The following is a 23,283-nucleotide window of genomic DNA, read 5'->3' on the forward strand; positions in this document are numbered from 1 at the left end:
TTTAGCATTATTTTTTTATTGAAAAACAATTGGGCCAGAACAAGTACAATAATGCAGTTACAAATGATCACTTCAGTTTCCCAGCACAGATCGACCGGATTAACAGGGATGTTAAATAATTTGTTGACGCCTTATCAAAATTGACCTTGTATTTAAGTATTTTGGCCCTTATATATTGAGAATCTGCTTCTTGGACAGGTCAGTTTACAAAAACTAGACGAGTCAATCCTGTACAACAAAATATCAGACGGGTGTATGCAAGACAAGCGATGGCCACTGCTAAGAAACAAAGTCATACAAAAAAAAGAAATGCCATTGAAATTACCAAAAGAGACAAGAGTCTGGTTTAACCATTTACAGTAAAAACAGGACAAAGACGATCCACCAATGGGGATGAGACACGACTGCAGTGTGAGTGCATCTATGGGCTCGGTCTAGTCAGAGTCGCTGTCTCCCTCGCTGTCCGCCTCCTTCACGTCCACGGTGAACTTGTACTCCTGGTCACAGCCCATGTAGGCGTCGCTCATGAAGTACAGCGTGTAGTTGTGGACGCCCATCACCGGCGAGACAAAGTCCAGCTTGACCTAGAGAGGATTAACAGAAGAAAGACCATCATTGGAACTGTCACAGCCGAGACAGGTGGAATCTGATCGCTTCAAATCGACCACGCCAGGTGACAACCTGTCTCCACGTTGGGTTCTTCACACTGACCTTTGCTTTCTGCTGGAGCGTGAGCCTCTTGATGGAGATGAGACTGTTGGACTTGGGGTCTCCGATCACCACCCACCAGCCCTCCTCGCGTTTCTGAATCCACAAACACATGAGGGTTGGTCAACACACAGCAAGGTAATTCCACATTAATCCTGCACGATACCCATTTGTATCTCACAGTCAGGCCACAATCCTTCCTTTCAGTAAAAGTTCTAATAAAAACGAAATGCCCGTATAATGACTGGAGCTGCATGTTTAATGCCAGTTTGACCCCGTACTCCTTCTCAGACCCTAGCCCTCTGGATACAGCTACACTGCAACAGGTGGGGACAGCGCCTCTCGCGTTTCAACCAACGCTCTGAATCCCCCTGAACCGTACCTGGGGGAAGAGCGGTGCGATGACGGGTCCGGTGACCTCCTCCTCTCTCTCCAGCTGAACCAGGACCAGAACAGGTCCACCGCTGTAAAGAGGAAACATAAAGACCTTTAATCCACATTCATACATGTATGTTTGCTGCACATAAACATGTATACTTTAGACCAGTCGGACACCAAAACCCACACAGCCTGCTCCTAGATAAAGAGTGGTCGTATTTAGGGATAGACCGATATGGATATATTAGGGACGATACTGATTCTTTTTTCATCAGCCTTAGCCGATATGCCCATACCGATTTTCTTGAGCCAATATTTGGAGCCAATACTGATTTTGCTCCCTCAATTTACATCATAAAAATTTAAAAATGATTAAAAATGTCATTAAAAAGTCCCAATTTAAAAAAATAACATTTATTGAATTGTCTGTAAATCATGCCAGGAAAGAAATATATAAAAATAAAATAAAATGGCGGAAAGAAATCAGCCGACGCCGATACACGTGAAAAAACGCAAATATCGGCCGATAATATCAGTCGATCACTAGTCCTATTCCTCCAGTATTTGTCAGCCGCTGCCCGGGCGTACCTCTTGATGTTCTCCTTCTCCACCACCTCGTAGGACAGCTCGATGTTGGGGTAGCGGTTGCAGAAGCGGGCCACGTCGGCCATCTGGGGGTCGGAGAGCTGCAGCAGCCCGCTGCGGTCCCCATCCTCCATCTCCATGATGTCGAATATGCTCTCCACGCCCTGGAATAGTTAGGGGACGGCGGTCAGATCACCGGCTCCTCGACCACACAACCGCTGGGAGCGCTGAACTACTTTCAGCTAGAGTTGTTCCGTTACCTTTTTTTTTTTTCCCTGACCTTGACTATCTAGCCTGGCTCCGCCCGCCTAAGTACTTCCGCTCAATTTGGATTTCCCTTCAGTGCTAGGTCTGGGTCTGCGGTATGTTAGTGGGTTTTCTCAGTCTAAATTTTCTGCGTCCAATCAGCGAACAGAGGGATTGGCTGAGATCGATGACGCTAAAGTCAGCTCTCGTTGACGGACATCTTCACGCACGGTGATTGGTTTGTTTACAGCCTGCCCGCAACGTGATTCCCGGCCAAACGTTACCGGTTGGTTACGGCAGATCCAGAGTGGCACTAGGGCAGATCCAATAGTTTTAAACTTCAACAGACGCCCGCCTTCAAGTGAGTTAACGTTTATCAATTGAGTAGGTCCAGACTCTCTGTATGAATGAAATGAAGTACGAGAGTCTGGTAGGACCAGGCTATTGACTATTGGCCGATACCAAATATATACCGATACAGATTCTAGCATTGTAACTACTTATAACACTTGTTCGTATTGAAGGGTTCTCTACGATGACAGTAATGTATAGCCGGTTAACTTACTGTCTTTTTTACATTTATAATCTATAATTAGAATACATTTGCATGAGCATCCGTGTTTTTCGGACTTGGTAGCTCGAACACACGTAGGTCAGAGATGACAACTTTCCCATTCCGACTTTCCACCTCCGACCGCAGCATAACACTGCACGTGTTTGAGATATCTTTATTTTTCCGTGTGGTGAATGAGCTTCACTTGCACACTCGCCGATACCCAACACTGCGTCTTTGGCAGTACCGGAGGAGTTTCGATAACGGTATGGAACAAGTGTACTTTCAGCAGGGTCAAGCGTCTAGGGCGAACCTTGTCGGTGCATCTCTTGATGTGCTCGGAGGTGAAGTAGGGCAGCTGCTTGAGGTACGAGTCCTTGGACCACATGGCCTGGGTGACCATCTGGGCCAGCTCCATGGCAGCCAGGGCCGGGCTCAGCCAGCCGTTACTGGACAGCACGTCCACGCAGGCCTGGATCAGGCGCACCGCCTGCAGTGGAGGGACACACACACACACACAGTGTTAACCCACATGAGCGCTATGGTAAATGTTAAATGGACTGCATTTATACAGCGCTTTCTAACCAGTGGCCACTCAAAGAACTTCACAATATTGCCTCACGTTCACCCATTCATACACACATTGACACACCGACGTCGGTGTCAGCCGAGCAAGGCGACACCCAGCTCGTCTGGAGCAGTCTAGGGTGAGGCGCCTTGCTCAGGGACACCTCGACACTCACAATAGGAGGAGCCGGGGATCGAACCAGCAACCTTCCGGCTACCAGCCAACCCGCTGTCCCTCCCAAGCCACACGCCGCCCGGAGGATTAGTAGGATTCAGTCATGGCGGTTCCCTGATTTTGGGAGCTTTGATGAGGGGTTTTCCTTGCCTTGCTCAGGATGTCCTCGGTGTCTGACTGCAGCTCTGCGCTGAGCTGCATCCTGGACAGGTGGGCCTGCAGCAGCAGGTTGGTCTTGACGTGGGGGTCGTTGAACTTGGGGTTGTTCAGTTTGTGGGGCACCTTCTGGGCCAGCTGAAAGACAGAGCGGAGGATCGATGAGATTCAGTGGGGGGTGTCGTCATTTCACGATGGTTAAATAACGGAGGTGGGGTCCATGCGGGGAGGGGGGGGGTCCTTGCCTGGCGCAGCAGGGTGTCTTCGTGGTGCCTGATGGGAATGTTGTTGTACTCGGCGGCGTTGGAGATGATCTCGATTAGCCCGCGGATCTTCGTCTTGGCATTCAGAGACATGCTGAACAACTCTGAAGTACGCACGATAAAAAAAAACAGCCATCAAACCCAACAGCTCTTTAGAAAGCATTGCTTTCGAAGGCATCATTTTTTTTTACCCCATGTTTAGCGAGTTTCTGCGTTCAGCCTTCTTTGCTCCTGCACATGCATGCGTGTGTGGGTGTGTGCGAGTGAGGTATGTGTGTGTGCTTGTGGTATGTGTGTGTGTGCGTGTGGTATGTGTGAGTGCAGTATGTGTGTGTGCATGTGTGTGGTGCGTGCGTGTGTATGGTATGGGTGTGTGGTGTGTGTGGTATGTGTGTGTGCTTGTGGTACGTGTGTGTGCGTGTGGTATGTGTGAGTGCAGTATGTGTGTGTCCATTGTGTGGTGCGTGCGTGTGTGTGGTATGGGTGTGTGGTATGTGTGTGTGCTTGTGGTATGTGTGTGTGCATGTGGTATGCGTGTGTGTCACATTATGGGATGGCATAGCCGGGCTCTGGGGCCGCTACTGACCGATGGTGGTGTAGTTGATGTAGTAGTAGGCGGCGATCATGCCCAGATTGAGCGGCGCCACATCCACCTCGTCCTCGATGCTGATGCACTTGGACTGCTCCAGGTCGTGGAGGGTGTTCTCCACCAGCTCAGACAGGTGGTCCGACAGGTGGCGATGGGACATGCCTGGGACGGGACGGGGACACGGCAACGGGATGAGGACAAAGGTGACGCAGAGAAACGTAGAGAAGGCCTTACAGAGAGAGACGGTGAGATAGAGAGAGCGACAGACAGACAGGGACAGAGACCGAGATGGAGACAGAGAGGGGCGACAGAGGGAGAGAGACTCAGAAGCTTACAGAGAAGGAGTCAGACAGACAGAGAGGGAGACAGACAGACAGAGAGGGAGACTGAGAAGCCCACAGAGTCAGAAAGTGAGACAGACAGACAGAGAGAGACTCAGAAGCTTACAGAGAGGGAGACGGAGGGAGAGAGAGAGAGACTCAGAGAAGCCCTTACAGAGAGGGAGACAGACAGACAGAGAGAGACTCACAGAAGCCCTTACAGAGAGGGAGACAGACAGACAGAGAGAGACTCACATAAGCCCTTACAGAGAGGGAGACAGACAGACAGAGAAAGAGAGAGACTCAGAACCTTACAGAGAGGGAGACGGAGAGAATCAGAGAAGCCCTTACAGAGAGGGAGACAGAAAGCGAGACAGACAGACAGACAGACAGACAGACAGACAGAGAAGCCCTTACAGAGAGATAGACGGAGATAGAGGGAGACAGACAGACAGACAGACAGAGAAGCCCTTACAGAGATAGACGGAGATAGAGGGAGACAGACAGACAGACAGAGAAGCCCTTACAGAGATAGACGGAGACAGAGAGGGAGACCCACCTTGCAGGTTGTAGTAGTTGGGGTTCTGGGTCATGCGGCGGTAGAGGAACGTCCAGGTCAGGTAGTCCACAGCGTCCTGCTTGTTCTCCACCGTCTTGGTGACAATCTCGGCGTTGAAGTGGTCGTGGAGGCAGTGGTCCAGGTGGGACTCCACCGGCAGCGGCTCGTACAGGAACTTCTTGAAGAAGTCCTTCTTGGAGCCCTGGCACATGATGACACAGCGGCCCTCGTCGTCCTGCAGCGGCCGGTTGGCCTTGCCCACCATCTGGAGGACGTCGTAGATGGGGTAGTCCACGTATCTACACACACACACACACACACACACACACACACACGGAGGAACGCTTCTTTAACATGGTGGCTCCGTATCTTTAAAGGGGACATATTATACCACTAGGTGTCAGTGTGATTAGCCTCACAAGCAGTTTCGAAAATCTGCCCAAAATGACATCACTAGTGGGCGTGTCCACCTAGATCTGTGCTGGATAGATCAGTCTACCAGCCTACCCAGTGGACTAAGGTAAACGTTGCTCATCTATATCATTTGACAGCAGCTTGTAAGGCTAATCAAACTCACACCTGGTGGTATAATATGTCCCCTTTAACATGGCTGGTACCACTATCACTCAAACACTTTACATTTGTTAATTTTTTTTAAACTTTTTTCTTACTTATTTTGACTCATTTTATATATTTTTAACTAAATGTGTCTATTTACCATATGTTGTATTGTTGCTGCTATGTGCGTGTTGAGGTACAAAGCACAAGACAATAAGATTGTAATAAATGATTCTGGTTCCATCGACTGCAGAGGCCGGGCAAACCCAGCCGGCGGGTCAAGTGTCCGTGTCCTCGAGACTTACGCGTGGATCTTGCCGTTGTAGTACTGGGTATCCATGACGACGACCAGATGGGCGGCGATGTTGGTGCCCCAGCAGAGCGAGCGGGACGCCACCACCACCTGGACCGCACCTGGGAGGGAGGGAGGGAGGGGGGGGCAGAGGACGAGCGGGACATTCAGGGACATGGACGCACTCAAGGAGAAGTGGTGGCAGCAGGATAGAATTGATAGTAGTCTTAGCAGTAGTATAGAAGTACTATAGTAGTACTAGTAGTATAAAATGAGTACTAGTAGTATAAAAGTAGTAGTCATAGCAGTATAAAAGTAGTAGACGTAGCGGTATCGAAGTAGCAGCAGTAGTAGTAGTAGCAGCAGTAGTATCAGCAGTATACAAGTAGAAGTAGTATATTAGTAGGAGTACTGGCAGTAGTAGCAGCAGTAGTCATAGTTTCAGCAGTATACAAGTAGAAGTAGTATATTAGTAGGAGTAGTGGCAGTAGTAGCAGCAGTAGTCATAGTTTCAGCAGTATACAAGTAGAAGTAGTATATTAGTAGGAGTACTGGCAGTAGTAGCAGCATTAGTCATAGTTTCAGCAGTATACAAGTAGAAGTAGTATATTAGTAGGAGTAGCAGCAGTATACTACTGGTAGCAGTATAGGAGTAGCCGTTGCAGTATAGTAGAACTGGTAGCAGTAACAGAAGCAGACGCGGGGGGAGAGAGCCGTAGAGCACCCACCAGAGTTGAAGAGCTGCTCCACGATGCGTCGCTCGCCGGTGGACAGGCCCTCGTGCAGGTAGCCCACGCCGTTGGCCAGCGTCTCCTTCAGCGTGGCGTCGTTGATCTTCTCCAGGAAGGGCGCCAGGTCCTTCTCCGCGCAGTGCAGGAACCTTCAGGAGGAGACGGGGTTAATATCCATGGTGCGGTCCCGTTATCGAAGTGGCAGGTAAACCCCCATATCACTTGTTTTGGTGGAAAATGGTTCGATTGGGGTCTCACAAAGCATGGGTGATGTTTCCGTTTTCTTTTTTTTACCAAAATGTATAAAGTTGAGGGGGGGGGGGGATCTCAAAAGAAAAAACGAAGTCTGCTCTTTCTGGCTGTAAACGCTTTCCCACAGTGCTAGTATTCATTGTCTGCACACCCTGCTTGAGCAAGTGTGACGTCTTGACGTTTGACAGTCCTTCACCCTTGCTCCTCTGGAACCCAAAGCGTTCTTTTCTAAAATTGCTCACCTCCCACTCCCTAACACCTGTGGCTAGAAGTTATTTTGCTAGAACCAGGGTTATTAACCCCTTAAAAACGTTCCATTAAACGACAACATTCTAGTGTTTCTACCCCGGACTGACCTCTGTGGGACGACGTCGGCCGCGCAGAAGGTCAGGATGTCGATGGCGGTGAGGCGGGTCTGCCGGCGGGACGGCACAAACACCAGCGCCGGCTTGGTCGGGGAGTGCTTCATGATGGAGTGGTACACCGGCTTGGCCATGGACAGCAGGCGTGTCTGGGTGTGGCTCACGTTGAAGCCCTGCCAGGAGGAGGAAAACATTCAGAAACCAGTCACGCCGGGTTCTCCTCTGTAGGGCCGGGGTTCGGAGCGTGTTTTTCGGTTGGTGTTTTACTTCCGCTATATTTTCATTTCTACTATGTCTGGGTTTGCGGTCTATTCGCGGGTTTTCTCCGGCCAGATTTTGCCGGTCCAATCAGGGAACAGAGGGAGTGGCCGAGAACAATGACGTCGAGGTCGTGCCGCTACTTTCAGTTGTAGTCAAACGTTAGCGATTGGTTACGGCAGGTCCAGAGCGGCACCGAGCAGATCCAATCATTTTAAACTCCAACAGACGCCCGCCTTCAAGTGAGTTAACGTTTGTCAATGGAGAGTGGCCAGACTCTCTGTGCAAATGAAGTGAAGTACGAGAGTCCGGCAGGACCAGATTAGGTTCGGGGGCCGTACCTGAATGTGAAGCTCCAGGGGTACAGGTCTGACGTTGGGGTGGAAGTTGAAGGTGGCCGTGGTGCTGCAGCCCAGCCAGTGGGCCACGTCTTTGGCGTTGGACAGGGAGGAGCTGAGGGCCACGATGCGGATGGGCCGCTCGATCTGGGACGAGATGTAGCGCATCCTGGAGCAGATGACCTCCAACACAGGCTGGTGGGGGGGGGAGAGAACGCCGTCCGTTAGAGACTCCTTCGACCAGGGCTGGGACATTAATCCATTTTGGATTCGCCATTTCGTTTTTTGCGTCAAACGATCACAAAACGAATATAATCGGGTTTTCGATTATCATTATTTATTTATTTTATTGAATGTTTTATAGAAAGTGCAGAGCAGCTGTATACATATCTGTACAACATTTTCTTTTTGAACATTTAGTGTATTTTTTTAAGGCAAAATTTCAAAGTTCTCAGTTACAAAGTGTTTTTTGGGAGAGACATGCTGAGTAAATTCATCATGTTTTCAAACTCCAAAAATAATCATTTGAATAATCATGATTTCAATATTGACCAAAATAATCGTGATTATGATTTTTCCATAATCGAGCAGCCCTACCTCCAACTACAAGCAAGTCCTACAAAAGACCAGGGCAGTACATTGTGGTGCGACCAATGGGATGGGCAGCATGTTGATCTTACCCCGTTCTCTCCTCCAATAAGGTGGGTCTCGTCCACGATGAAGAGGCTGACGTTCTGGACGTTCTTCCTCTGCTTCCAGCGGCGGGACAGGATGTCCCACTTGTCGGGGGTGCTGACGATGATGTCCCCCTTCCCCAGGAGCTTCAGGTCGGTGCTGGTCTCGCCGGTCAGCAGCACCACCTTCTTGTTCAGGAGGTCCATGAACTTCTGGTGCCAGTCCAGGAATACCTTAAGGAAGGACGGCAGGGAATTTAGTTGATTTTCCTTCTTTCCTAATTTCGGGCAGCTCTGGGTCTCTTCCGATAGTCAGATGTAAAGCAATGTTCAAGGCTGTTATTCAGAGTTCACCTACTCTGTATAGCCTTGACCCTCCCACACTCCTCTTACGCACTTATTGTATGTTGAATGTCCTGGCACTTAATGAATGTACTTATTGTATTTTGTAAGTCCTGGCACTTAATGTATGCACTTATTGTATGTTGTACGTCCTGGCACTTAATGTATGCATTTATTGTATGGTGTACGTTCTGGCAATTAATGTACACACTTATTGTATGTTGTACATCCTGGCAATTAAACAGTACTAAGCATTGTTTAGCATCTTATCTTAGCTATCTTTGTTGCATTGTGAACGTCTTTGTTGCATTGTAACCAAGTGTTCTAGCACTGGGTTCTATTAACGTCCTTACTGTACCGACAGTACAGTACCCTTTGGGTAAAGGCCCTAAATGTAGGCGTACCTGCTCGGCCAGGGCCTCCATGGGGGTGATGTACACACAGCGGCCCTCTGCGTTGTGCAGCAGCATCCTCAGAATGGCAAACTCGGCGCAGATGGTCTTCCCACTGCCGGTGGGGGCGCCCACAAACACGTTGTCGTCGCTGTTGTACACGGCGTTGAACACTAGGGGGAAACGCATGGCGTTATAGATACATAAAACGATAAAGTAAAACAAAATGAAAAAGACTTCGAACATAATGAGGAATCAGAAATAATAATTATGAATGAAACAAAAAATAAGTTTCAAATAATCAGTAAATAATCAAAGCCCAGCAACAGGCTAGTTGCACAGGTAACAATTAAAAAATAACATTTGGCAAGTACTACATTGGAAACACAGTACCCCCTGACCTGATACAGGTCCCCGGATACAGGTCAGGGAGAACTATGCAGACCGTAACCATCCATGTTGACACAAAGCAATAGAGGATCTCTGAACTTAAAGGGTTAGCGAAGGGCCTTACCCTGGGTCTGGATGGGGTTGAAGAAGGGGAACTTGTTCTGGTACAGGGTCTCGAAGGCGGAGTTCCTGAGGGCCGTGACGGGCAGCGGCTGCAGGTCCAGCAGCTCCGTGGGCGGGGGGTACTTCTCCGGGAGGATCAGGTGACGGAACGACACCGGGAGCTGGGTCTCACAGGCTAGAGGGGAGGGGAGCGAAGGTGAGACATGGGCATAGATATATCATGGAGCTTGTGTCATGTCAACGGTAAACGGACTGCATTTATACAGTGCTTGACTAACCAGTGGCCGTTCAAAGCTTTACAATATTGCCCAACATTCACCCATTCATGCACACATTCACACTCCGACGGCGGAGCCAACCATGCAAGGCGACAGCCAGCTCGTCGGGATCAGTGAGGGTGAGGTGTCTTGCTCAGGGACGCCTCGACGCTCAGCGAGGAGGAGCCGGGGATCGAACCGGCAACCTTCCGGTTACCAGCCGACCCGCTCCACCTCCTGAGCCACACGGCGCCAATGTCGCAGTTCAACGCGCTACAGCGGGACTTACAGAGCCAGTGGTCCGAGGCCACGCGGATGAAGTACTGCGGCGGCAGCGGCTCGAACACGGGCACGAAGAAGGTGACCAGGTGCTCATCCTGGGCGTACTTGGCCTTGAGCAGGAAGTACTCGTGGTGGAGGATGACCTCGCTGTCCACGTCCTCCACCAGGATCCAGAAGGCCTCGGAGGATCCGTGGATCTGCACAGGGAGCAGCGGGTGGGAGTCAGTCATGTGTAACACTGTCAAAGAACTTCATGAGTTTACATTAGGCAGCTTGATCTGCCATAGACATGACATCATATAGGAAGTACTTACCGCCACAATACCCATTACAGTGCGGGGGGGAGGTGGGGGGGAGATTCAGGTGGTTGGAATCTTATCACTAGTGGTTACCTACATTTAACATGACCACGATCGTGATAAACAGCGATACTGTTTACGTGGTTCCTTACGTGGCTAGTCGTTTCTAGCTTTCCTATTAGACCTTGCTATCCGTTGAAATGGTTGGATATGCATGTTTGCTCGAAATGTGCTCTAGAACTAATCCCGTCGTGTAGACGGGAAAGGCTGCAGGGTTAATCGCTCCAACTCTGCAGCAGAGTAAAGAGATTACTTTAAGCGAGCCTCACTTTTATGGGAACATTGTGCTATGGATTTTTTCTCATAAAATAGATGGAAACACATCAATCATCCCCCTGCTCACCCATTTCCCATTACCGTGTTTTTTTGCAAAATAGAGCCACATTTACTTTAGGCCGGAGGAGAGGTAAAAACAGGGTTGTAGGTTTCAAAATACCACAAACCATAGGCATGTATTATAGGTTTTCTGCTGCTTTTCTGATATGCTTTTTTATTTATTGCGCACCTGACTGACTCGGGCACCACTGTGGGCGGGAAAAAGAGACTGAACTTGGAGACTGAGAAAAAAAAAATCTATAATATGTTAACAACGATCTTGAATTTTTTAACTTGGATAAAAAGTTATGTTTTTTCATTCCATTAATGACTATATTTATTGAAAAGTCAGTGAAGCTGTGTAAAGTTGCGTTAAATGGCATTGTCTGTATTTTTATACAAGTTTGCATTTTGGACACCAGCAATGAATTGAGTAGTTTAGTAGCTTGGCGGCCCCCGGCCCAGTACTTATATATGCTCAAATATCAGCGTCTATCCCTGCCCTAAGGTGCAGGGTACCAGGCTGTTGCTGACCTTGTCGTCCCACTGGAAGTCTGGGGTGATGGTCAGCTCCACCTTGAGCGTGGAGCGGGTGATGGGCTGTAGATGGACGGCCAGGTCCAGCTTGGGGAACTGGTGGACGTACTTGTGGATGGTCTTCCCCATCTTGGGCATGCGGATCAGCTCACCTGGAAGAGGAGGAAGACACGTTTGCAGTGAGTCTCGATTCAAAAAGGAAGAAGCGTTTCTATAGAATGAATCAATCGTTCTTGATCGATGTTGATCGGTATCAATTCGCTGGAATAATAAGGAGGCCGCAATGGTCACCGATCTCGTTGTGGTTCAGGTCATAGAGGCGCTCGAAGGGGAAGTTCTTCTTCTCGATCTTTTTGATCACCTCCTCCGGCAGCTTCCTGAACTGGCGCAGCGGCGACATGGACTGCCACCTAGAGGAGAAACCACAAACGCCGGTGAGCATCCCATTCAAATGACCAGTCGATTGGTATAAAGTACCACGTCAGGCAAAAGGACGGCGCCGGGCGGACTCACATCCTCTTGTCGATCATCTTGCAGAGGTTCATGGTCTTGTCCGTGAGCTGCGCCCAGCCCCGGCTCAGCACGATCTCAAAGATGGCGCGCATCAGTCGTCCAGCGCTCTGGAGTGGACACACACACGCGGTTGGTTTAGAAATGTCCCAACAGCGGTGACGGTGAACCGCGTGGAGGAGGATGCAGCGTGTGGAGGTCACGTGTGGAGGTCAGGGCTCACCTGGGTGACGTACACCATGTCGGCCATGAGGGCGAAGCCCTCCAGTTTGAGCTGGGAGATGTAGGCCTGCAGCAGGACGTTGATCTGGGAACACCACACAATGGAGAGCTTTTTAATTACAGACACTTTAAGCTAGCTGTACAAACCATTGTAGAAAACACGAAGGAGCATTGGGTCAGGATATTAGAATAACACAATTGCATATTTTAAATTAAAAGAAATCTGGTCCAATTGTACAAATTAATAGCAAATTATATGTTAAATTTCTTGCAAATATGTTAACAGAGAAATCACAATGTTTAAAAAATACGAGGCCATTTCAGTCGATTTATATTTTGCCTCAAATGTTCATAAATTAGACGGTACCTTTGCGCTGGGTTCTTCAATGCTCTCCTTGACTGGAATGGGAACCCTTTCCAGAAGCTTCTGGAGCTCCAACTTCTCCTCCTAAAAAACAAGGTACATCACTCAGTTGGTGGACGGTCGACCTTACAGGTGGGCTGGGTCCCAATACACCTGGCTTCTTGCTGTAGGCCTTACCTCTCTCACGGTGATGTTCCTGAACTCGGAGGACAGGGAGAAGACGCGGAAGAGCTCGATCTCGCTGAGCGTGGGCTTCAGCAGCTGGTTGTAGGTCTGGATGGAGTCGTGGGTGATGTAGAAGTGGCTGGCGATGCGGCCCAGGTCTGTCACCTGAAGGAGGAGGGGGTGGAATGGTATCTTTATAACATGGACCAATGCTCGATAACGGCATCATTACATTTAAAATGGGGCTTTTTCAGGGGGAAATGTTTGCCTTAAAGTGCATGCATGGATTTTAGTCTAATAAAATCACAAAGTCAACTTCAACCTAATTTGAAGTTTAACCAATGAGAGCCAAAGACCAGCTAATGGCTCTTCGAAGTAAACGTCTCCAAAACATAAATAAATGAATCACCTTTAAATAACTTAACGGCTTGTTGGGAGGGGAGCATCGGCCGTACCTGGAAGTTCCCGGAGCGCTTGTCGTACTTGACCAGGCTGTTCTTGTCCAGCACGTTGGCGGCCGTGTGGATGAGGTCCATGCGGCGGCGCTCCAGCAGGGGGTCGGCGCTGCGGTCGTCGTGGGAGACGCCGTACAGCGTGGGGTTGCGCAGCATGCGCACGTACAGGTAGGTGTAGCCCAGCCAGTTGACCGCGTCCTGGGGGGGGGGGGGGGGGGGGGGGAGCGACGTGTGAACCCGACGGCTGGCTTCACATCATTATGTCACCGTGTACAACGTTGATTCATTCAGCCGAGGCTTTCATCCGAAGCCACTTACTGACATAATGATGAATGGTACTCCTAATTTAGTACCATTCATCTTCTCAAGGAATGAGGTGGAGCAGAACCTTTCGTCTCAGAGTGAGTGAGTGAGTGAGTGAGTGAGTGAGTGAGTGAGTGAGTGAGTGAGTGAGTGATAGAATGAGTGAGTGAGTGACTGACTGAGTGAGTGAGTGAGTGAGTGCGTGAGTGACAGAATGAGTGAGTGTGTGAGTGAGTGATAGAATGAGTGAGTGAGTGAGTGAGTGAGTGAGTGAGTGAGTGAGTGAGTGAGATTGAGTGTGTGAGTGACGGAATGAGTGAGTGTGTGAGTGAGTGTGGGAGTGACAGTATCTGTGAGTGAGAGAGCGAGTAAGTGACAAAGTGAATGATTTAGTGGGTGACAGAGTAAGTGAGTGACAGTGAGTGAGTGAGTGACAGAGTGACAGTGAGTGTCTGAGTGAGGGAGTGAGTGGGTAAGTGACAGAGTAAATGATTGAGTGGGTGTCAGAGTAAGTGAGCGACAGAGTGAGTGAGTGAGTAGGGGCAGAGTGACAGTGAGTGAGTGAGCGACTGAGTGAGTGAGGTGCCGCCGCCCACCTTGACGTTCTGCACGTTGCCCAGCACGATCTCGGCGTTGAGCATGTCGGCCAGCTTGGCCACCATCTGGCTCTCGATGGGCAGCTGCTGGTTGAGCAGGGACAGGTAGTACTGGAGCTCGCCGTGGGACGTGATCAGGATGCCCTCCCCCTTGGTGTCGTACTGGGGACGGCCGGCACGACCCAGCATCTGAACCACAGCGAACACACAACAGGGTCACACATCAGCGCCACGGCCCGATGCAGGCTGCGTTTCTCCACAGACGGATAAAGACTTTGAGTGTTGCATGTTCACCCTGGTTCCATTGGTGTTCACGCTGCAGTATATCAAAGAGCAAACTATGACCTGATTTGGTTAGAAAAGTTGGTCAGGAGACGCTTGATTGCCTTCAGAACACACGTGGAATTATTTATCCAATCGCTTTTGCAATCATAAAAAACAAACATAACAAAATCTAAATCAAACTAATTAGCTGCGTGGAAGTCAAATTAAAGCCCTCCCCTATAACGAAATCGAGGGCTGCTCGATTATGGAAAAAATCATAATGACGATTATTTTGGTCAATATTGAAATCATGATTATTCAACCGAACTCAATATTTTTGAGTTTGAAAACATGATTTATTTATTCAGCCTTTCCCTCCCAAAAAACACTTTGTAACTGAGAACTTTGATTTTTGCCTTAAAAAAAAATACACAAAATGGTCAAATCGTTTGACGCCAAAATCAAAATCGTGATCAAAATTTGATTAATCACCCAGCCCTAACGAAACCAACCGCAGCGCCCTTTTCCGCAGACCACGACGGACCACCCTTAATGAACCGTACACTCGAGAGAAGGCCCGCCGTGCTTTGTTTCAACACGCCGAGCGGCTCAGGTGAGAGCCCCCCCTGTCCCCGTCCCTACCCACCTGCAGGATGTCCAGGGCCCCCAGCTCCGTCCAGCGGCCCTTCTCCGGGCTGTACACCTGCGTGCCCTTGATGATGACGGTGTGGGCGGGCAGGTTGACCCCCCAAGCCAGCGTGGCCGTGGACACCAGCACCTGGATGTGCTTGTCGGCGAACAGGTCCTCCGTCAGGGTACGGTCCACACGGGTCATGCCGGCGTGGTGGATGGCGAAGCCGTAGGGCAGCAGGTCCTTCAGCTCCAGGTTCTGGGAGAGAGCAAGGACCGGAGGTTTAGCAACGTTAATGCTACTTCTACTACTATCACTACTGCAGCAGGTACTAGGCTGGGTCAGTAGGTACTACAAAGATGATGTCATCGTCTAGGACAGCATCGAGTAGAGTGTATAAAGTGATGAGGATCCTTGATAGATTTCTAATTTTTGTTTGTTTGTAGTTTGTAATTCGTCCATCGAGTCCATCAAATTAGACTATAGGTCTTAGCTTACAAGTGAGGTCCTTTTACATTGAAGATGATGGTTGGTTTTTATTTTCCCACGTCAATGACATAATTGTAAATCATCAATAAATCAGTTGGATTAAACTTTTGTTCTCACTTGATTTCCAATAAAATAGAAATACATTTGCATTAAGCTAGCCTATTTTATCCACTCCCATATTAAGAGTATTCAAACCTTGAAAAAGGCCAACTACAGTCCATTTTGAACAGATAGAAAAATTGGCGACTAATCACGAATAACTATGTGCCAAAAATGTCACGTTAAATTAAAATCACCATTCAATAGTCACTTGACAGTCCTAATATACATATGAAGTGGCTTTTGCTAACATAACGGTGTGCAGTTATATGGCCACAGTCTCCAGGGGGGGCTTACCTTGCACTGCTCGGCCTCAGTCCTGAGCACCTCGGTGGAGGCAGAGCCCTCCCTGAGGAACAGCCCCAGGGTGTCCTTCTCCAGGCACATGTCCCTGATGGCCCTCGCCGTCTTGCCCGTCTCCTTGCGGGAGTGGACAAACACCAGCACCTGAGGGAGAATGGGGCCGTGGGTGTGGTGGGAAGATCAGAAGGTGTGGGGTGGAGCGGAGGGGCAATCACAGGCATCACTGAAGAGGTAGACAATGTGCTTCTACAAAGTGCTAGTGTCCTACATTTATTTTGTCTAGTGCCCTCAGCATGCAAAGAAGAGAACTTAGATGATAATGTAACAAGAAAATGAAATGTAAAACAAATGTAATTTTCCAATGTATAAGTAATTTATGATACTAAAAATGGAACAGGAAGAGAGCAGGAAGATCTGAAATATTTATTCTAAATATTATAAAATAACCATAATAATGGGCTATCCTGAGGTCTTTTTTGGATGAGGTCACCCACCTGGTTCTTCCCGGCGTGCTCCATGATCTTCTCGTAGACGATCTCATTCATGATCTGGAAGCGCTTGATGGCCTTCTTCTCTGTGATGCCCACGTAGGTCTGCTCCAGGGGCACGGGGCGGAAGCTACCGGAAACACACCCACAGGGCGTTATTCACCAATCACAATGAGGTATGGGTTTCTGCTGCGCTATTCTTAGACACGCAAGGACTCTTTTCAAAGGTTACATATTAAAAAAAAACACTAATTATAAACGACACTCAGTGTGATGCATTTGAAACACCCTGACTACATCACACACACTATAAGGCAAAGTTAGTTTATTCTATATAAAACACACAAACTACAACGCACACACTATGGTGGCAAGTAAGTGTATTAAATATAAAACACACTAACTACACAACACACGCTCATTAGTGTGTGATATAGAAAACACTAACTACAGCACACAGTCCATGGGGCCAAGCTAGTGTGTTGTATACAAACCACACCAACTACACATCACACGCTCATTAGTGTGTGATATAGAAAACACTAACTACAGCACACAGCCCATGGGGACAAGCTAGTGTGTTGTATGTAAACCGCACCAACTACACTATAGGGCCCACCTGTTGTCGAAGTAGAAGAGGCCCTTGGCAGGGTCCACGCGCAGGCAGGTGGCCACGTCCTCGTAGTTGGGCAGCGTGGCGCTGAGGCCAATCAGACGCACGTCCTCCTGGGTGAGCTCCACGTTGCGGATGGTCCGGGCCACCAGAGACTCCAGCACCGGGCCGCGGTCGTCGTGCAGCAGGTGGATCTCATCCTGAAGCAGGGCGTATGGGGTCACGTATCGAGGGCCGGTTGGTGGTTGGACAGTGTCGCTAAGAACGTGTGCTAAGGGTGCAGCGGTTTGTCACAATCCTCCGATTGTGTCCGATCCTTCGATTTTCAAGTCACGGTTATATTCCAGATGGATACTTCTCTGTGAGATAGTCGCCTTCTTCGTAAATAATGACACCATTCTGTGTTTTTCTGTACATTCTACTGTTCTTTGTTTTCTGCCTTAATGCAGACATTTTAAGTGGAGCTCTGGGAGGAATCGAGTCACAACAGAATCTTCCGCTTTTCAGAATCTCTTAATCGAGTGCATTTGGAATACAGTTCATCATTTCAGTTAGACCCCTGGTAAATACATTATGAATTGAACAAAATGTTATGGGGGGGGGTGACTTACGATGATGATGAGCCGCACGAGCTGGGTGTAGGTGCGCTCGCCCCCCTTGCGTGTGATGATGTCCCACTTCTCCGGGGTGCAGACGATGATCTGCGTGGCGTTGATCTCCTCCTTGCACAGCTGGTGGTCTCCGGTCAGCTCAGAGACGGTGATGCCGTAGCTGGCCAAGCGCTGAGGGAGAACATGGATCAGGGATGGTTAGGAATTATAAAGGGCACGTTATGTCAACATCTTTAATGTGCTTTTATTGCCTTTATGGACAGGAGAGGAGAGAGACAGGAATGTGGGTTGGAAGAGAGAAGGAATGACATGTAGCTTAAGACCGCAGATCTGAATCTAACCCGTGTTGTTACAAGGAATATCTCCTTCTTGGTGAGCTACTGGATTCAGCCAACCAAGCCACTAATGCTTTGTCCATTATGAATGATATACAGACAAACACAAACACAAAAAAAATCAATGACCAAATCGAGGGACTCACCTTGCTGAAGCTTCCCACCATCTCCTGTACCAGGGAGCGCATGGGAGCGATGTAGATGATCTTGAAGTCGTCCACGTTGATGGTCCCGTCCAGGTTGATATGCTTTCCAATCTCCCTGAGCATGGCCATCAGCGCCACGTTGGTTTTACCCGCACCCTGTATGCACACAAGAGGCCGTCATTAACGTGCCACTGGAACGCCAGCCGAGTAGCTGAGCAACCCCCTTTTAGCAGAAGGAAGAGAGTTGGTGAAGCACGGCGGACTCACAGTGGGGGCGCAGACTAGCAGGTTCTCGTCTGTCTCCATGGAGGTCTTGAACAGCTTGCTTTGGATGCGGTTCAGCGTCTTGAACCCTTCAAACCCGGCCTGAGCGTACTTCGGCAGCTTGTCAATGCCGAGAAGCACCTGGGAACACACGGTAGGCGGTAAAGTCACGGATGTTTCGTTTCCATCCCGGGCCGTACAAAGACATTTTTTCCCCCCCCGTCTCGAACACGTACCTCGTCGTCCGCAAAGGGCTTGGGCTTGAGGGCGGGCACGTGGACCTCTTCGTAGCCCTTGCGCTGCTTGCGGAAGGAGCCGTCTGGCAGCTGGCACCTTTTGTTGGCCATGAAGTGGCTGCCCTGGGTGAAGGCCAGGTCCTCCAGATCCAACAGCTGCCGGGGAGTCATCGACTGCAGGGCAGAACCACCAATCATAATCACACGCTATGCATTGCACTCCGAACCTATACTTCATCGGCGGCAGGGACAGAATCCCCAACCGCCCTCACCCCCCTCTCAGGATTCTCAGAATAAAACCGATGTGTGGCGGATCACTCACTTCTCCGTGGTCAATGTCCATGGATTCCAAATCGTCCACCCGGGACTTTCTGACCCTCTCGCGGCGAGATCTCTCCTCCTGAAACACAACGTTCATTTAATATCCACAGCAGGTTTCCATTGAGACCACAGGCGGCTGTTACCTGGTAGCTAAACGCCCGGTGGGCGACTTACCCGAATGATGTCCTCCTTCTCGGTCTCCTGCAGCTGGTACAGGATCTTGGACAGCTCCTGGTCCGCCTCCATCTTCCCCGTGATGCGCTCCTTCTCCGGCTCGCTCTGGGCACTCGCCAGCATGGTGCAGTACTGGACTGTGGGTCGGGGCGACAGATTGATTAACCTCCATACCGAAAAAGATGTAAAGATAACAGGCGAAGCGCGCTCGCGTGGTTCTGAACCGTGAAGGACCTACTCATGCGGCGATGCTGCCTGAGGATCTTGATGAAGTCAAACGTGTTGAAACCCAACAGCAGAACCAGCTGGTTCTCGCACTCCCTGTCGTCGCTGGCGGTCTGCGGGACACGGGAAACAACAACACAATGAGTTTAGGAGAGAACAAACGAGACAAGATCCCCTCCGAATTTCCTTCAAGAGTAAAGAGAAAAACCAACGGGTGTACCTTGAGGATGTCCAGGACCTCGTCCGCTTTTTTTTGGGAGACGATGGCGTCGTCGTAGAAACGGCTGAGCTGCCGCTGGAGCCAGAAGGCGTCGATGTCGCGAGGATGCAGGTCCTTTTTCTTGGCCGTCATCATGTCGCCGGAGACGAGCTGAAAAAAACGAGATTTAAGAAAAAGTTTTCGGTCAAGTAATGGGTACGTCTGGGACGGTCGCGCCGCCATCTCGCTTCAAGGATCAGAGAACAGCCGAGCGGTCTTACGTTGGCAGAGAGGGAGCAGCCCACGTTGGCCTCCTCCCCTTCGCTGTCCTCGTCCGAGTGCTCGTCACGCACCTCCCCGAACTGGTCCTCATCCCCTTCCTGAGGAGATTATTGAAAAGAGAAACTGGATCTCAGAAAAACACTAAATACTTCCTTGTAGTTCAAAACTCCCAAATGCTGGTAGGCGACTCTTATGGAAAATCCTTTAAAGCTCACCTCCTCGTCGGACTCAAACTGGACGTTCACGCCGTACGTCTCGTCGATGTTGTCATCTGATGAGAGGAACGACACGGCAATCAGTGCGACGCTCACAAAGAAACAGTTAAAAGAGACGAGTGGGTCTTAATGGAAGAGAGCACATACCCATGTTCTGCAGCTCCTTGTCGCCCCCGTAGTCGGAGATCTTCTTGCCCAGGTTGACCAGCACGTGGTAGCGCGTGTCGTCGGCCGGCCCCAGAAGCTGCTCCACCTCCCGACGCCTCTCCTTGTCCCGCATCTTCTCGTTCTTCAGCACCGCCAGGACTTCGTCGGCCGCTCCGCACAGAATGTCACGTGGCTGGACGCAACGGGCAGCGAAACAAGTGAGTCAAATGGATGGACGGGAATTGTCGTCTGTTGATCATGCGTGCGTGACGACGATGCAGTGTAGGTGCATTTCGTACCTGGTCGCCAAGCGCAGCCTGGATGAAGCTGAGCAGGACCTCGTACGTCTCTCTGGTTTCTTTGGTTTTGGGCTTGTACACGATGCCCACCATTTCATCGATGCCCTCAGAGAGGAGGGTGAAGCCCTTCATTTTGTTGATGTCATGTCTGTCCTCGTCTCTCTTTCGCCTCCTGCAGAGTTCAGACAGGGATCGCGTATCAATAAGTCATCTGACCTCAGACAAGACGTTCAAACCTACAAAACTGTTACAAAGGGTAAGTGTACAGAACAGAAGAAGAAATGGCACTGACTTTGCACGCCTCTCTTCCAGCATCTGAGGCTTGGTCCTTTGCGACTTGTCTCCCATCTTGGTGCCTTCCAGCTTCCCCACCAGGGAGAGAACCTCTCCGGTCGGCTCATCTCGCCGGGTCCGGTCTATCAGCGAGCGATCCGCTTGCAACACCAAGTTGGAGTTCTGGAGAGATCACGTAAGGAGAGGTTAAGAGCGCTCACCGGCATGGCTCTGAACAGTTCTGCTCAGCGCGGTGAAACAGAAAACAATATTTTATACAAACGCGTATACGCATGCGTGGAAAACGTAAGTACTTAAGTATTTACATATAAAGTATCATGCCGATCCGAAAGTAGTGTTTAAGCTCTCTTACCGCTTTGTACTCATACTGCAGGCTACGTGCGGTTACATCCGCCATGGTGGAGCTGTTTAGCTAGCTGTAGCTAAGTGCTACGTTGCCGCACTTTTAGACCAATACAATCCCAAAAAAGACACAGAGTTATGTTTACTCTGTCCAGCTCATACGAAGACGAGGTGCATCCGTGTTTTTATAACTTTAGCATGTGATATCGCTTGAAAGATTCAGTCAATGAAAATGCGTTCTCCGTACGTTACGAGTAAAGCACACGGGCGCAAGGTGCAACAACAATATTCTGCCGTCGTTTCCGGTTCCGGTGCCCAAGAGAACACAACAAGGGTCTTATTAGGTCACCGGAAAATAACAGCGCCCCTAGTGGTTGGTAGGGAACTGCGGGAACTGCGCTGACAATGCTGACAGCTAAGTAAAAGCTTTTCCTGTGCTAAACCAGAATAAAAATAATACATGTTAAAGTTACAAGTTAAGCTGGTGGATGTGATTCAAACGGAATTGTCTTGGAGGAACACGTTTCACTGTATTGAATAGGCATTTCAATTAGGATGGGTCTGGTTTGAGGGTTAGGGTTTGGTCGTGGGGTTAGGGTTTAGAACTCTAATGTGGTTTCAGGGTTAAGTCCCAAGAAGATGATGACAATCAGTGGAGTGACCAGGCGGCCAAGGCCTCCAACATGGGCTAGGGACAACAACAGACCCCCACAGAGGGGACCGGGGTGCAGTCATCGATAGTCAATCCTATTCAATACAGCTACTGCAGGTTCAGCGAACAGGCTGACCTGCAACCACTCACAAATCAAGCCTAACCTGCCTGTGAACCCCACAGTATCTCCTTAGCCAGAGACAGAAAGCTACTCAACAGTAACCACAGCGGTGCCTGGGTTAGGCAGCCAAGACATATGTTAATTGTTAATTGGACAGCCTTACGTTTGGATTTATAAAAAAATACTTTGGTACATTTTTACTAGGAGTGTTAGTACTATTTTTAAGATGTGTGACCATTACATTGCATTACAGATGTTTCTGTGCTCCTTTAAAATACCCGCAGGAGAGGCTGAAAAGTATCAACATACACATACAAATATTGTATTTAATATAGCTTGCAGTGAGGCTTATTGGGCAGCTATTTTAAAAATACTTAAGTTATAAATAGCCTTAGTGAATTACAATTGTAAGTAGACGGACATGATATTGCATGTATCATAAAGAATTGTTTTATAGCATTGTGTATCTGAAAATAATCACAGCCAACAAATAAATACAACTATACAATTCAAGACAATAATTTAATTCTAAAATAAATCATACAAAGTCACTTGAACAAATGTAGAAGCATTCAGTCAGCACAAAATGGGCAGGTTTTTACTCCCAAAGTACCAGTTCAAATATATTGGTTAAGAGGAACAGACAGCTGTCTGATTCCTTTCGGACACAAAGCAGTTTCCCACTGGAGGAGATAAGTACTCGATGTGAACAGAGCAGTAAGGAAGTTTGGGTCCCTAGGTGAGGCATTGGGTCCACAGAGCCTGGACAGCGGACGTCTACAGACTTCACATCAGTCTGGATCAAAAGAAGCCTGCTTCATCGTCCACAGGAGGCAGATGAAATAGGTGTAGTCGTTTTCTGAATCATGTTCTGTATCGAGGAAAGGCCGCCAAACAATAAATTATCCTCAACCATCATGAGGCCTACAGTTGGCAAACCCAAACGGTAACTCTGATCTGACCCATATGCACTATTCCATTTCTTTTAATATAGCATTTGATGCTTTTGCATACAGTTAATGACAAGCTTTTTACAAGATTTGATGATTTCATCAATGACATTGACTTGAGAAAAAGGCTAAAAGTGCTGAATAAACTATTGAATACACTAATATGTAGTTCCTGTGGTGTGTTGAATGACATGACGACTGTACAACCACTTTGAGATGGAACCTTTAAGCCATATGGAGAGAGAGAGAGAGAGAGAGAGAGAGAGAGTGATGTAATCTTCTCCTCCTTTTCTCTTTATTTCTTCCCAACCATGAAGTAGGTCGTCCATCGGGCCAGGAGCAAGGCGCCAAACAATACGGTGTAGCTAAAGAAAACAAATTTCAGAACTTCTCGAAATGTCCGGAGG

General features: G+C 48.9%; 1 protein-coding gene across 1 annotated transcript; it reads right to left on the minus strand.

The window, feature by feature from the left end:
* Positions 1-5: 5 nt before the first annotated feature.
* On the minus strand, positions 6-21,428 carry snrnp200 (small nuclear ribonucleoprotein 200 (U5)). Its single transcript, XM_079738294.1, has 43 exons — positions 21,164-21,428; positions 20,810-20,973; positions 20,518-20,689; positions 20,219-20,411; positions 20,072-20,127; positions 19,856-19,954; positions 19,596-19,745; positions 19,389-19,488; positions 19,151-19,287; positions 18,978-19,055; positions 18,656-18,829; positions 18,423-18,560; positions 18,156-18,311; positions 17,675-17,845; positions 17,070-17,263; positions 16,457-16,580; positions 15,957-16,106; positions 15,087-15,329; positions 14,177-14,365; positions 13,278-13,475; positions 12,835-12,987; positions 12,661-12,741; positions 12,295-12,378; positions 12,075-12,181; positions 11,853-11,971; positions 11,559-11,713; positions 10,358-10,547; positions 9,813-9,986; positions 9,311-9,471; positions 8,571-8,798; positions 7,894-8,085; positions 7,289-7,467; positions 6,678-6,829; positions 5,963-6,071; positions 5,100-5,398; positions 4,218-4,382; positions 3,614-3,735; positions 3,363-3,506; positions 2,784-2,960; positions 1,675-1,835; positions 1,091-1,172; positions 712-804; positions 6-584 (listed from the first exon to the last, which is right to left on the minus strand). Exons 1-43 carry the CDS (start codon positions 21,206-21,208, stop codon positions 435-437), a joined length of 6,408 nt encoding a protein of 2,135 aa, XP_079594420.1. The 5' UTR covers positions 21,209-21,428; the 3' UTR covers positions 6-434.
* Between the last annotated feature and the right edge of the window lie 1,855 nt (positions 21,429-23,283).

The sequence above is a fragment of the Pollachius pollachius genome (genome assembly GCF_949987615.1).
Source record: "Pollachius pollachius genome assembly, chromosome: 1".
Taxonomy (NCBI): domain Eukaryota; kingdom Metazoa; phylum Chordata; class Actinopteri; order Gadiformes; family Gadidae; genus Pollachius; species Pollachius pollachius.